General features: G+C 43.0%; 1 protein-coding gene across 3 annotated transcripts in view; it reads right to left on the bottom strand.

Moving 5' to 3' along the window:
• Window positions 1-13,420, bottom strand: part of LOC145337184 (regulator of microtubule dynamics protein 3-like) — a 52,793-nt gene that overhangs the window by 20,309 nt on the left and 19,064 nt on the right. For all 3 annotated transcript variants that reach the window (XR_013885319.1, XM_080181984.1, XM_080181986.1), the window contains 4 exons: window positions 9,768-9,870; window positions 9,309-9,369; window positions 8,146-8,218; window positions 3,688-3,731 (listed from right to left, as the gene is read on the bottom strand). Coding sequence is in view for 2 of the 3 variants with exons in the window: in XM_080181984.1 (XP_080038110.1) it covers window positions 3,688-3,731; window positions 8,146-8,218; window positions 9,309-9,369; window positions 9,768-9,870 (281 nt within the window). In the remaining variant the exon portion in view is untranslated. The remainder of the gene's footprint in view (window positions 1-3,687; window positions 3,732-8,145; window positions 8,219-9,308; window positions 9,370-9,767; window positions 9,871-13,420) is intronic.

The following is a 13,420-nucleotide window of genomic DNA, read 5'->3' as shown; positions in this document are numbered from 1 at the left end:
ATCATGCCTGAGTTACAGAGTCACACAGAATGGAAACAGGCCCTTTGGTCCAACCTGAGATGCTAAACCTCTTATTTCAACATTTTATGAATCAGTTTCCAATGACCATGATTAAAAAGAACTTTTGAAAAAAATAGACTGATAGTTTTTTTCTATTTATGTAAAAGATAATCCATTTCAAAGCATGTGTGCCTTTGATGTAAATAAATAAAATGTACTACAATTTCCCATCGCTATAAAGTGGCAGAATTCTGAGTACAGAAGTGGCCATGGTGCTTGAAATAGAGTCATAGAGAGTCAGAGGTTTACAACATGGAAACAGGCCCTTCGGCCCAACTTGTCCATGCTGTCCTTTTTTTTAAATCCTGTAAGCTAATCCCAATTGCCCACATTTGGCCCATATCCCTCTATACCCATCTTACCATGTAACTTTTTAAATACTTTTTAAAAGATAAAATTGTACCTGCCTCTACTACTACCTCTGACAGCTTGTTTTCAGACTCACCACCCTTTGTGTGAAAAATTGCCCCTCTGGACACTTTGTATCTCTCCCCTCTCACCTTAAACCTATGCCCTCTAGTATTAGACTCCCCTACCTTTGGGAAAAGATATTGACTATCTAGCTGATCTGTTCCCCTCATTATTTTATAGACCTCTATAAGATCACCCCTCAGCCTCCTACACTCCAGAGAAAAAAGTCCCAGTCTGTCCAGCCTCCCCTTATAACTCAATCCATCAAGTCCCAGTAGCATCTTAGTAAATCTTTTCTGCACTCTTTCTGGCTTAATAATATCCTTTCTATAATAGGGTGACCAGAACTGTACACAGTATTCCAATTGTGGCCTTACCAATGTCTTGTACAACTTCAACAAGACATTCAACTCCTGTATTCAATGTTCTGACCAGTGAAGCATGCTGAATGCCTTCTTCACCACTCTGTCCGCCTGTGACTCCATTTTCAAGGAATTATGAACCTGTACCCCTAGATCTCTTTGTTCTGTAACTCTCCCCAGCGCCCTACCATTAACTGAGTAAGTCCTGTCCTGGTTCAATCTACCATTCTGACAGTTGCTGTGATACAGGTCTACAGGCCTCTAATAATTTCTCTAAGTGCTTATTTGCAATGCATGAGCTTAGGCACATTAGCTGACTTCTCAACTGCCAAATCATTGCAACGTAATGCAGTACGGTCCTCGCCAGAGGCTTATGTAAGAAGCCTTCTGGCAGGGGTCAATGGAGAGTGGTCAGGATTTGAAACCCTGACGGAGACCCCCTTCACCCAGCACTGTGACCACCACTGGTCACAGGCCTCCACTTTGAAAAACAACTTTCTACACCACCCTCTGGCTTCTGACAAGAAGAAAATTTGTATCCATTTAGATACCTCACCCTGAATCCTGTGAGATTTAACCTTATGCAACAACTACTATGCAGTGCCTTGTCAAAGGCCCTGCTAAAGTCCATGCAGACAATATCAACTGCACTGCCTTCAACACCTCACATTTGCCTAAATTAAACTCCATCTGCCATTCGTCAGCCCACCGGCCCAATTGATCAAGATCCCGTTGCAATTGGAGACAACTTTCTTCACTGTCCACTATGCCACCAATCTTGGTGTCATCTGCAAACTTACTAAGCATGCCTCCTAAATTCTCATCCAAATCATTAATATAAATGACAAATAACAGTGGACCCAGCACTGATCCCTGAGGCACACCACTGGTCACAGGCCTCTACTTTGAAAAACAACTTTCTACACCACCCTCTGGCTTCTGACAAGAAGAAAATTTGTATCCATTTAGATACCTCACCCTGAATCCTGTGAGATTTAATCTTATGCAACAACTACTATGCGGTGCCTTGTCAAAGGCCCTGCTAAAGTCCATGTAGACAATATCAACTGCACTGCCTTCATCTACCTTCTTGGTTACCCCTTCAAAAACCTCAAACAAATTTGTGAGACATGATTTTCCATGCACAAAGCCATGCTGACTGTCCCTAATCAGTTCTTGAATCTCTAAATGCCTGTAGATCCTGTCTCTCAAAATACCTTCCAACACAGATGTGAGGCTCACTGGCCTATAGTTCCCAGGCTTTTCCCTGCAGCCCTTTTTAAACAAAGGCATAACATTTGCCACTCTCCAATCTTCAGGCACCTCACCCGTGATAATCGATGATTCAAATATCTCAGCTAGGGGACTGGCAATTTCTTCCCTAGCCTCCCACAATGTCCTGGGATACACTTCATCAGGTCCCAGGGATTTATCTATCTTGATGCACTTTAAGACTTCCAGCACCTCCTTCTCTGTAATATGTAATGGTGTTCAATTCTCCACTTGAGCGGCCTGCTGTGTTTTTAATGTATTGCCTATACATTTAGCGTTACACCAAAATGTGGATAATATGCTTACGTTTAAATGTAATCCTTATTACATTTATTTGCTTTTTATTTCATAAAAGCATTATACAATATGCAGAAAAACTTTGCAATCAATGAAGCGATAAACAAGATAATATACAGTGGGGGTATATTATGTTGTTTATCAGGCTCAAAAACTTGGTAAAGTCAGGCGTGAGGCAATAGCGTATTCTGTTAGTATGTGTACATTGACTTAAAGAGCTGCATGCCCAACTTTACCAATACTTCCCCCTTCACTACTGCATTTGCCGATCCAGAATCGGTGCAGAACAGACACGCTCCACAGAAGTCCGATTCAGGTGCTCTAGTTAGTGAGGAGGTAAGTGCCTAGTGTCCAATGACTCTCTGCTTGAGATCAGTGGTGGTGGTGGGGTCCACTGTCTGAGATCAATGGGGGAGGGGGGAAAGGAGATCCACTGCTACTCTGCCTAAGATTGGTGGTGGTGGTGGTGGTGGGGGTGGTGGCAGTGGAAGGGAGGTCCGCTGTCATTCTGTCTGAGATTGGTGAGGGGGGAGGGTGGTCTGGGTGGGGCGGGGGAATAGGAGGGTCAGTAATGTTATGGGGGTGGGGCAATGTTTGTGGGGGTCACGGCCAGGGGGAGGCATTATCTGGCCTGGGAGTGATGTGGCAGGGGAGCCACATTCTATCATTTTTTCTGCACATGCACAGTTGGAGGTGTCGATCAGAACTGCAGGATTTTGGGCGCATTAAGCCTCGCCCACAGGCTTCTAGAGCACGATTCAGAATCGCTGATATTTTTTTCAGGCAGAGTGCATATGGGGGCATCTGAGAACAGGTCTAAAAGTCAAATCTGAAACACTCCCAAATTCAAGTCCACCCAGCACTTAGAAACAAAATGGTAAAATAGGGCCCATTGTGTTCAATGCTAATCAAAGCTAAGTTCAAAGCTCTCAAACTCTAGGGATTATAAGTTTTTTTTAATGAACCTAAATGAAACTTCCTTGGCAGAAACTGACCACCACCACACATCTTGTCTATATTTGAGCAATGTTCTCTCAAATTCAGGAGCTCCAACAGTCAGTGCAACTGAAATGCTCCCATGACTGAGATTGGGAACAGGTTAAGAATTGAAGCCGGGGCCTGCCACTCTGTGCAGCTTGGTGCTGGTACACGGTTACTAATATACCCCCACTGTATATTATCTTGTTTATCGTTTCATTGATTCAAGGTTTTTCTGCATATTGTATACTGGGTTATATTGGTTACTGGGCTAAGGCAGCAGCTGATCTTTATGTGGTAAACTTGCCTGTTAACATCTTTAACTGGCGCATCAGTCTCTGCTTGTCTCTCCTGGAAAAGATGGAATTTACATTTAATGCTTAATATTTGACAGTGCATTTCTATATTTGGCTTCCTAATCTAGTTATGGTCTGCATAAGAGGAACATAGTTCAAATTATGATCTGAAGATTTCAGCTGGTACCACAAATAGAGTGATGCTTGAGTAGATATGAACATATTTCAATGTCTGCTCCATCTGAAAACAAACCCAGTTCTCTTATTTATAAAACCTACAAGTTTTGGTCAAGTGACATTTCCCATTCACTCTTCAAGTTGTGATACTGGAAGGATTTTCTATGGTGGCCCACCATTGGACAGTGTCAACAGGGTTACCTGTTACTCATAAACCCTGTTACTGGTGAACTCATGATGGGGAAATCGCTCAGTCAGTGGGACATTAAGATTCCCCCAGCACGAATGGCTGGAAAGTCCTGCCAATCATCTTCAATTTACCCATTATTACTAATTATTGCAATGGAAGCAGATATATCAGCAACATTTAAGAGGCATCTGGATGGATACATGAATAGGGAGGGAATAAAGGGATACAGATTGAGTTGGGGCAGAAGTTTTTTTTTGTAGTTTGGGTAGCGCATCATGGTCGGCACAGGTTTGGAGGGCTGAAGGGCCTGTTCCTGTGCTGTACCTTTCTTTGTTCTCTGTATTGCCACTTCAGTTGTTAGCCTTTCCTGAAAGTCTCAACAAGTAACTAAAAGAATACTTTTGAGAAATCTAACAACAGGGTGCTGTAACATCCCTGGACAATCTTTTAAATGAACTTCTTTGCACAAATCTCTAATCACCACCAACATCCTAATGAAAGTGTTGACCACTAGTAATACTTTGCTATATTTTTGACATTTATTTGAAGAGTGTGCCAACATTCCCCAAGCCAAAAGACCGAGCCATACTCTCTGGGTGGGATTTTTCAGCCCTATCTGCTACCGAGATAATCTGATCCCACCAAACACCAAGGGACTTTTGACCAGGCTACCGGATCTCCTGTGATGGGTCCCGCCAGGGTGGAGCTGGAAAATCTCAGCCTCTGCCTCTTCACAGAAAGAGGCTGAGCAGCAACTGACTTTATATTTTGCCGAAAGATTCATTAGCAACAATTTATTGACTTTAAACTGATTCAGCCCGTCAAATTTTACCAGTAGACAAATGAAGGCCTTACACTCTATTATGCACTATAGTTCAGAGATTTAATATACAATGGAATTGCAACTGCAGAGAAAGACACCCCAAAGATGAATATGTTAGGTGGATTGGCTATGCTAAATTTCCCCTTAGTGTCAGGGGGTTTAGCAGGGTAAATATATGTGGTTATAGGGATAGGGCCAGAGTGAGATTGTTGCTGGTGCAGGCTCGATGGGCCAAATGGCCTTCTTCTGCACTGTCGAGATCTGGGATTCTATGAAAGAGTTGGCAGGCCACTGGGGCAGTCCTGTGCTTGGAATGCTTCTAATAAACTGACACAAGAGAACAGATTTCAGTGAAGTCAGGAAACTCCAGCAACTTTCATAATGGTGGGTGGGACCGATATACTGAGCTCCTGCTCCTATTTCCAGACAATCTTAGTGTTGCAGGCTGGGGGAGGGGTCATCAGGTGAGAAACCAACCTCAGAAGGGCTATTTGAAGGGCTTTAACAGCGTGGGAATCATAAATTTATGGAGTAGGCATAAAAGTTTGTGAAGGACATGTAAGACAAATACAGTTATACAGACCTTAAGTGATTTAAATCCCCAGTGTTTTAAAAATTTGTTAAAAATCTGTTTGTTAAGCAAGAGTAAATGTTTATTGCTGGAGTGCAACAATTGACAGGCCATTTGGTGCGTCTTAGAAGAAACCATTAGCTGTCCATTCCTCCATCCGTCCAATAGATTTCATTGTTGACATTTCTCAAGGGCTGTTATTACAGCTGAACTCATAAGTGAATGCTTGGTTGAGATCAAAAGCTCCAGAACTACTCATTTCAGCAAGTGGGTGAGAGAATTGAGTTCACATTTTCATTGATAGTTTTACGAAGTTTTTGAAGGATTGACTGTCTTTGACGTGGTTAGCAAATTGAAGGTTGTTTTTGTAACAGATTGAACAGCTGGGAGTTTAAAATCTTTGAATGGGTTTTGCGAATGAGAGCTTTTCTTCTCCCTCAAGTGTGTGTGTGTGTGTGTGTGTGTGTGTGTGTGTGTGTGTGTGTGTGAGAACACTTAGACTGTTAAGAAACTTATATATTTTTCATCTTAACTCATCTCTCCAGGTCAGTAAATATTGGTTGAGTGGCTATAGATGTGATATAGGGATATGAGGGGACACAGAGTCATACAGGTTTACAGCATGGAAACAGTGCTTCAGCCCAACTTATCCATGCTGCTCAGTTTTTAACCTTTTTAACCATTATTTTATCATTATACATTACATGGGAAGATGCGGGCTAAAGGATATCTGTTTTTAATTTTGACACCATTCTTGAAGTTACAAATGTGCAGAGTGGACCAGGCAGACCTGAATCCATCTCTTTGCTTGCTCCAAAAGCCAAATTCCAGTTGAATTCAATTCATGGTTCCCACAAGAGAGCCAAACAAGATCCAAAAGGACAAGAGAAGGCATTGTGCCCCATCTTGGGCTTGATCTGATGCTTGATATTGGGAAGAATATAGAGAGAATCCAGGTCTATTGGACCTTGTAGTGAACAGGAGCAATTAGCCTGTCTTTGAATGGAAAGTCTGTGCCTCCTGGACCTTGTAACATGATGCCTGATGGATAAAGGGTCATCAGCTGGAGCTATTCGAGATCATCTGCTAATGTGCTAACAACTGTTCCTGCACCAATTTTAAAATAAATATCAAAGACTTTAACTTGGACTATAAGAAACTAATGATGTGGATCAAGAACATCTACTTCCTCTAGGAATACTGCAACATCATCCTTTTCCATTCCTATCCAGTCTACAGAGTCACCATGAATTACAGCCTGATTAAACACCTGAAGCTTGGCCTGTCTCACGCGCTGGACCACTTGATCCAATGGAATATCACCTTTGGTTTGCAGAAATTCCAAGTTTCTCATCCTGAAGTATTTTCCCTCCAGAGAATTTTTTTTGTTTCTATCAGGAGATTACATGGATGTTGATGGTTGGGAGGGGAACTAGGGTCATGATGCTTAGTCTCACAATAACTGCATGGTCCAGCTGGTCCTTTCCAGGACTTTTTCCTTCACTCACCAACACAAAGTTATTCAGCACAACAGTTGATGCGGGATAATTTTCCAACTAAAATTTGCCAGCAATGGTTTTCCAAATGTCACAATTAACAAAGTCATTATTTCTATTAAGGACAGCAGATTAACAATCTGTCAACACTCACCTTTTAGGCTCACTTGGGTGAAATACCATTGAATGGCAGAACTGGAGCCCACACAACCACATACTGTGTATCAATGCCACCCCACCTTCAGGATGCCATCATTCTTTTTACTGGAAATTTCAGTGACATTTCTCAGATGTTTTTACATATTTGTCAATAATAATTACACCTTAGCATGCATTAAGATTGTATAGTTGTATTAATATTCAATTGGACTCTGATACAGCCAATTTATGGCCTGAGGAAATACACCAATATCTGCAACAGCCTGAGTTCAGGTTGTTCTTGATGCACTAGTTGATATGAATGTTTTAATCTTTGTGCTAAAACTGCTAAGAGGAAATTAATCACTTGTAGCTAATTCAGAAGATACAAATACCAATTGAAAGGGAAAAGTGATTTGCATTTATTTAGCACCTGCAATATCACAAAGTGCTTCACATGCTTGAACAGACCTGGCTTGTTAATGGGTCTACTATGTGTTTTGAAGGTGGCAAGATTCCACAAACACAAACAAAATGAATGATGATTTTCTCTGTTTTTGTTAGGATTGGTTAAGGATGGAGGATTGATGAGAACGCCATTTTGGCACAGTGATTAGCACTGCTACCTTAACAGTGCCAAGAATCAAGGTTCAATTCCTGGCTTGGGTCACTGTCTGCGCAGAGTCTGCATGTTCCCCCCGTCTATGTGGGTTTCTTCCAGGTGGTCTGGTTTCCAACACAGTTTGAAAGACGTGCTGGTTAAGCATATCGGCCTTGATAAATTCTCCCTCAGTGTACCCGAACAGGTGGCAAAGTGTGGCTACTAAGGGATTTTCACAGTGACTTCATTGCAGTGTTAATGTAAGTCTACTTGTGACACTAATAAATAAACTTTATTTTCTTCCTATAGTGCAGTGGAGTTTTTAATGGCCACTAGAACAGGTTAGTGAGGCCTCGATTTGATCTGTCACCTGAAGGACAGCAAGTCCAATTATAGAGCATTGCCTCAACACTGTGCAGGTGTGCCAGCCTAGGTTGTACATTCAAGGCACTTCAATTAATACTTTTCCTGACCTTCAGATTGTTATTTTCTTCAGACCTATCCTCAACGTCATGGTCCTGCAGATGGCGACATACTACAGCAAGCCTTCATTGTGGAAAAATAACATATCAAATGTTAAAATCCCCCACTGTTTAAATGAACATCTGATTACAATTAATAACTTTAGTGAGGAACAGATATCACGTGTAGGAGGTCTCTTCAGTTTGCTGACTATGTGATAAAGGACCTATTAGAATTTCTCCCTCACCCATCAGCCCTAACTGTTTTCTCTTCAAGTTGCTGGAAGTTCACAGGATCTGCGTATCATTGGCTTGGCTAGCACTTCTATTGCCCGTCCCTAACTGCTCTCAGGGGTGGTGGTGGTGAGCCAGCTTCTAGAACAGCTGGGGTTCATGTGGTATAGGCACAGAGTGAGCTGCGGTGAGGGAAATGTAACATCTGAGACCTTAGTGAATGACGATACCAACAGTCTAAAAGTGATTTAGGGATTAAAAAATGCAGAGGAATGGCAGAGAAGAAAAGTGGGTGAATTCGGGTCAACCTAAAGAGAATGAGGGGGAAAGAAAGATTGGATTGAGAGAGGGCAAAACGTAAGTATTTTTTAAATTATAATTTTAAAACTCTCAAACAATTTAACTCCTGTAGAAATGAGACGCCGCTGTTTAAATTATTCCCTTTCTGGGCCGGACAAGTAAGTGACAATGCAGTAACCTACATCTCATCATTGAAAAGGCTATTATAAAGTTAAGTAACAGCTATAACTTTCTGCACCAACTTTCATTAGCAATGAAATATAAATACAGCAGTATTTTGAAACTAATCGGGATACTGGCAATAAGTTGCCATCCGTGCAAGGAATGGTGTGAGGATAATCAGGCAGCTTGTGCCAATTCACTGGGGAACATTTTCTCACTACAAGCAGCTAGATGCATGTGCCATTAAATTCGCTGTTACTTTGGTAGAAAAGTGTGGGCCAGAGTGTTTCATAGCTTTGCTACAATTAGCAAGCAGAGCTATTTCTTCCAAAGTTTAAGACCCATTTTCTGACCTGACCTCACTTGGTTTGTTTCTCATGTCAGAATAATAATCCCAAGGCATCAGGAAGCTTCGTTGTAGTTGTTTGATTGACCCTCTAGGTTAATTTGGGACAGGAAAGAAAGGAATAAATCCGTACCATATTTGGCATTCTATACTGTCCCCGTGGTCCTGCAGACTGGCAGTTGCTTCATCTCTTCCTGCAAAAAATGAAGGAAAGAGAATGAAAAATCACATAAGAACTCAGGGATATAATATAGAATAATCGGAGGATTCAGAGTGAACTTAGGGATATAATGTGGAATAATCGGAGGGCTCAGAGTGAACTTAGGGATATGATATGGAATAGTCAGAGTACTCAGAGTGAACTTAGGGATATAATGTAGAATAATCGGAGAGTTCAGAACAATGAAATGTGGTAATCATTTAGAAAACAATCAAAATTGGAGAGGTTTACGGATGGAATTCCAGAGCTTGAGATCGATGCGACTGGAGGCATGGCTGCTGATGGTGGAGAGATTAAAATTGGTGCTGTTCAAGAGGTCAGAATTAGGGAGGACTCAGTCATATTGTTGAGTTCCAAGAGTAAAGCTCTTACCAGCCAAAGCGTAGCATTTCTGTGTTTCTTTATCTTCTGTCAGCTGAGTCATGTCACTGTAGGCACGAATCATCCGCCAACAAAACTCTCTTCGTTTACCATACTGTAGGTCATAAGAGAAGTGCTATACTTTGAGATAATGGCTCAGTGAGGTTAACTTTGTTAATATATTTAAAAAATTGCAATTTAAAGAAAGCACATCCTTCACAATCTCAGGGCATCTCTTCAATCTCATTACAAAAGCTTTTTAAGTGTTGTAATATAGGAAGAGCAGCATTCAGTGTGCATACGGCAAAAAGCACAAACAGCAACTCAACAATGACTGGGTAGCCTGGTTTCTTTCAGTGAATAGGGGATAAATATTGGTCAGGTTTTCAGGACACCCTTACTCTTCTATGAAATGGTGCCATGAGATCCTTTATATTGTCATCATCATTATATTGTCAGCTCAAAATGGGGATGACATTTGCCAGGCTTCATGATTTGTGCAACCATGGATGACTCAGCAGGCCAATCCTGGAGCCACAGCTCTTTGGGCAAAGAGGATAAGAGGAAGGATGTGGGGGTGAGTTTGTGTTCTCGAACCAGGATTCTGCTCTCTCTCCACTTTGTATGCATTTTCTTTCAATTTGATAACCTCCTTTATCTCCTTAGATATCCATGGCTGATTCGCCCTCTTCCTAAAGTCTTCTTTTGCACTGGTATATACTTTTACTGAGCACTGTGAAAGTCCTCCACTGTTTCTCAATTGTCCCACTATAAAGTCTTTGCTCCCAGTCTACCTTAGCCAACTCCTCCCTATCCCATTGTAATCTCCTTTGTTTATATTCCCCACAAGTTTACTTGAGTACTCTACTTTCCCCTTCTTAATCAACTCCTTTGCTAAATTCTAAAATGCTCTCAATTTTCATGTCTGTTGTCTTTTTCTGGCCAATCCATATGCCTGTTCATTGCATCTAATACTATTTCTAATTTCCCTTGTAAGCCATAGTTTGGCCACCTTTCCCATTTTACTTTTGCGCCTTTGGATGTTTTATTATGTTGAAGGCACTACATAAGTACAAGTTATTTTTGTTTTGATGATTTTTGAAGAACTCTTGAACATGCATAACGTTGTAATATGATGTGTATGTGCTATAAGGGAGCATATTTTAAAATGGGGTTAATCACTACAATCTCAGGACAGAATGTATTAGTCCCATGACTTGCAGGCAATATATAAGCAGCAGGGTAGAGGTGGGAAGGTGGGGGGGGGGGATGTGTGGGGTGGGAAGGTGGGGGGGGGGGTGTGGGGTGGGAAGGTGGTGGGGGGTGTGGGGTGGGAAGGTGGGGGGGGGGTGTGGGGTGGGAAGGTGGGGGGGGGGTGTGGGGTGGGAAGGTGGGGGGGGGTGTGGGGTGGGAAGGTGGGGGGGGGGTGTGGGGTGGGAAGGTGGGGGGTGTGGGGTGGGGTGTGGGGGGTGTGGAGGGGTGGGGTGGGGTGGGGTGTGGGGTGTTGGGGGGATTCTTTAGTGTGGTGGGCTGGTGACTAGCGGGATTCGTGCGTGCATTTCCACCGTGTCCACATCTCCCAGTGCGGAAATCTGGCACCATCTGATTCGCGTTGGAAGTTGGTGGGAACACCGGAAGTGATTTTAATCTAATTTTAATGCAATTTAAATGTGATTAGCAGGCCCTGGACTGAATTCTCCAGGCCCACTAGCATCTCCCACTCAATTTCACTCCAGCAGGGCTCAGACTAGCTTTCCACTTTTTGGAACTGATGGGACGGCTCTACTGGATTGAGGGGGTGGCAATCAGGGTCCCAGGGGATTGGACAGTAGGGGAGGTGGTGCACCATGGGCATAGGCACCCTGGCAGTGCCAGACTGTGCCCCCTGGCACTGCCCAAGGGGCAAAGTGTCCAAGAGAGTGGGGCCTACTGGGGGTGGGGCCTAGAGGTGATCAGTGTGGATGGGGGTGGGGGGGTCCCACTGCCACTTTGCCACTGTGATTGATGGGGGCTGGAGGGAGGCTAGCAATCAAGGAGGGGTGGGAGGGGGTGGAGTGGTCAGCCAGGGTGCCTGCCTGGGCAGGGGATCATCACTGCTGAGGAGGGGGGAATGGTGGAGATAGAGTCATAGAGGTTTACAGCATGAAAACAGGGCCTTCAACCCAACCTGTCCATGCTGCCCTTTTTGTTTTAAACCCCTAAGCCAATCGCAACTGCCCGCATTTGGCCCATAAGCCTCTATACCCATCTTATCCATGTAACTATCTAAGTGCTTTTTAAAAGACAAAATTGTACTGGCCTTTACTACTACCTCTGGAATCTTGTTCCAGACACTCACTACCATCTGTGTGAAAAAATTGCCCCCTGGACACTTTTGTATCTCTCCCCTCTCACTTTAAACCTATGCCCTCTAGTTTTAGACTCTTCTACCTTTGGGAAAAGATACTGACTATCTAGCTGATCTGTGCCCCTCATTATTTTACAGACCTCTATAAGATCACCCCTCAGCCTCCTACGCTCCAGAGGAAAAAAGTCCCAGTCTATCCAGCCTCTCCTTATAACTCAATCCATCAAGTCCCAGTAGCATCCTAATAAATCTTTTCTGCACTCTTTCTAGTTTAATAATGTCCTTTCTATAATAGGGTGACCAGAATTGTACAAAATTCCAAGTGTGGGCTTACCAATGTCTTGTACAACTTCAACAAGACATTCCAGTTCCTGTATTCAATATTCTGACCGATGAAACCAAGCATACCGAATGCCTTCTTCACCACTCTATCCACCTGTGACTCCACTTTCAAGGAGCTAGATTCGTTTGTTCTGTAACTCTCCCCAAGGCCCTACCGTTAACTGAGTAAGTCCTACCCTGGTTCAATCTACCAAAATGCATCACGTCGCTTTTGTCTAAATTAAACTCCATCTGCCATTCATCAGCCCACTGGCCCAATTGATCAAGATTTCCGTTGCAATTGGAGGTAATGGTCTTCACTGTCCACTATGCCACCAATCTTAGTGTCATCTGCAAACTTACTAACCATGCCTCCTATATTCTCATCCAACTCATTAATATAAATGATAAAAAACAGTGGACCCAGCACTGATCCCTGAGGCACACTGCTGATCAACAATTCTCTACAACCACCCTCTGGCTTCTGTCAAGAAGTCAATTTTGTATCCATTTAGATCTCACCCTGGATCCTGTGAGATTTAACCATATGGAACAACCTACCATGCGGTACCTTGTCAAAGGCCTTGCTGAAGTCCATGTAGACAACATCAACTGCACTGCCTTCATCTACCTTCTTGGTTACCCCTTCAAAAAACTCAATCAAATTTGTGAGATATGAATTTCCACTCACAAAGCCATGCTGACTGTCCCTAATCAGTCCTTGCATCTCTAAACGTCTGTAGATCCTGTCTCTTAAAACACCTTCCAATAATTTATCCACCACAGATGTGAGGCTCACTGGCCTATAGTTCCCAGGCTTTTCCCTGCAGCCCTTCTTAAACAAAGGCAGAACATTTGCTACTCTCCAATCTTCAGGTACCTCACCCGTGACAATCGATGATTCAAATATCTCGGCTAGGGGATCTGCAATTTCTTCCCTAGTCTCCCAAAATGTCCTGGGAGACACTTCATCAGGTCTTGGGCTGGGTCGGGACAG

The sequence above is a fragment of the Carcharhinus amblyrhynchos genome, unplaced genomic scaffold (genome assembly GCF_965287045.1).
Source record: "Carcharhinus amblyrhynchos unplaced genomic scaffold, sCarAmb.v2.hapA scaffold_44, whole genome shotgun sequence".
Taxonomy (NCBI): Eukaryota; Metazoa; Chordata; class Chondrichthyes; order Carcharhiniformes; family Carcharhinidae; genus Carcharhinus; species Carcharhinus amblyrhynchos.
Note: the sequence above shows the minus strand (reverse complement) of the source record. Positions and strands in the feature narration are given on the sequence as shown.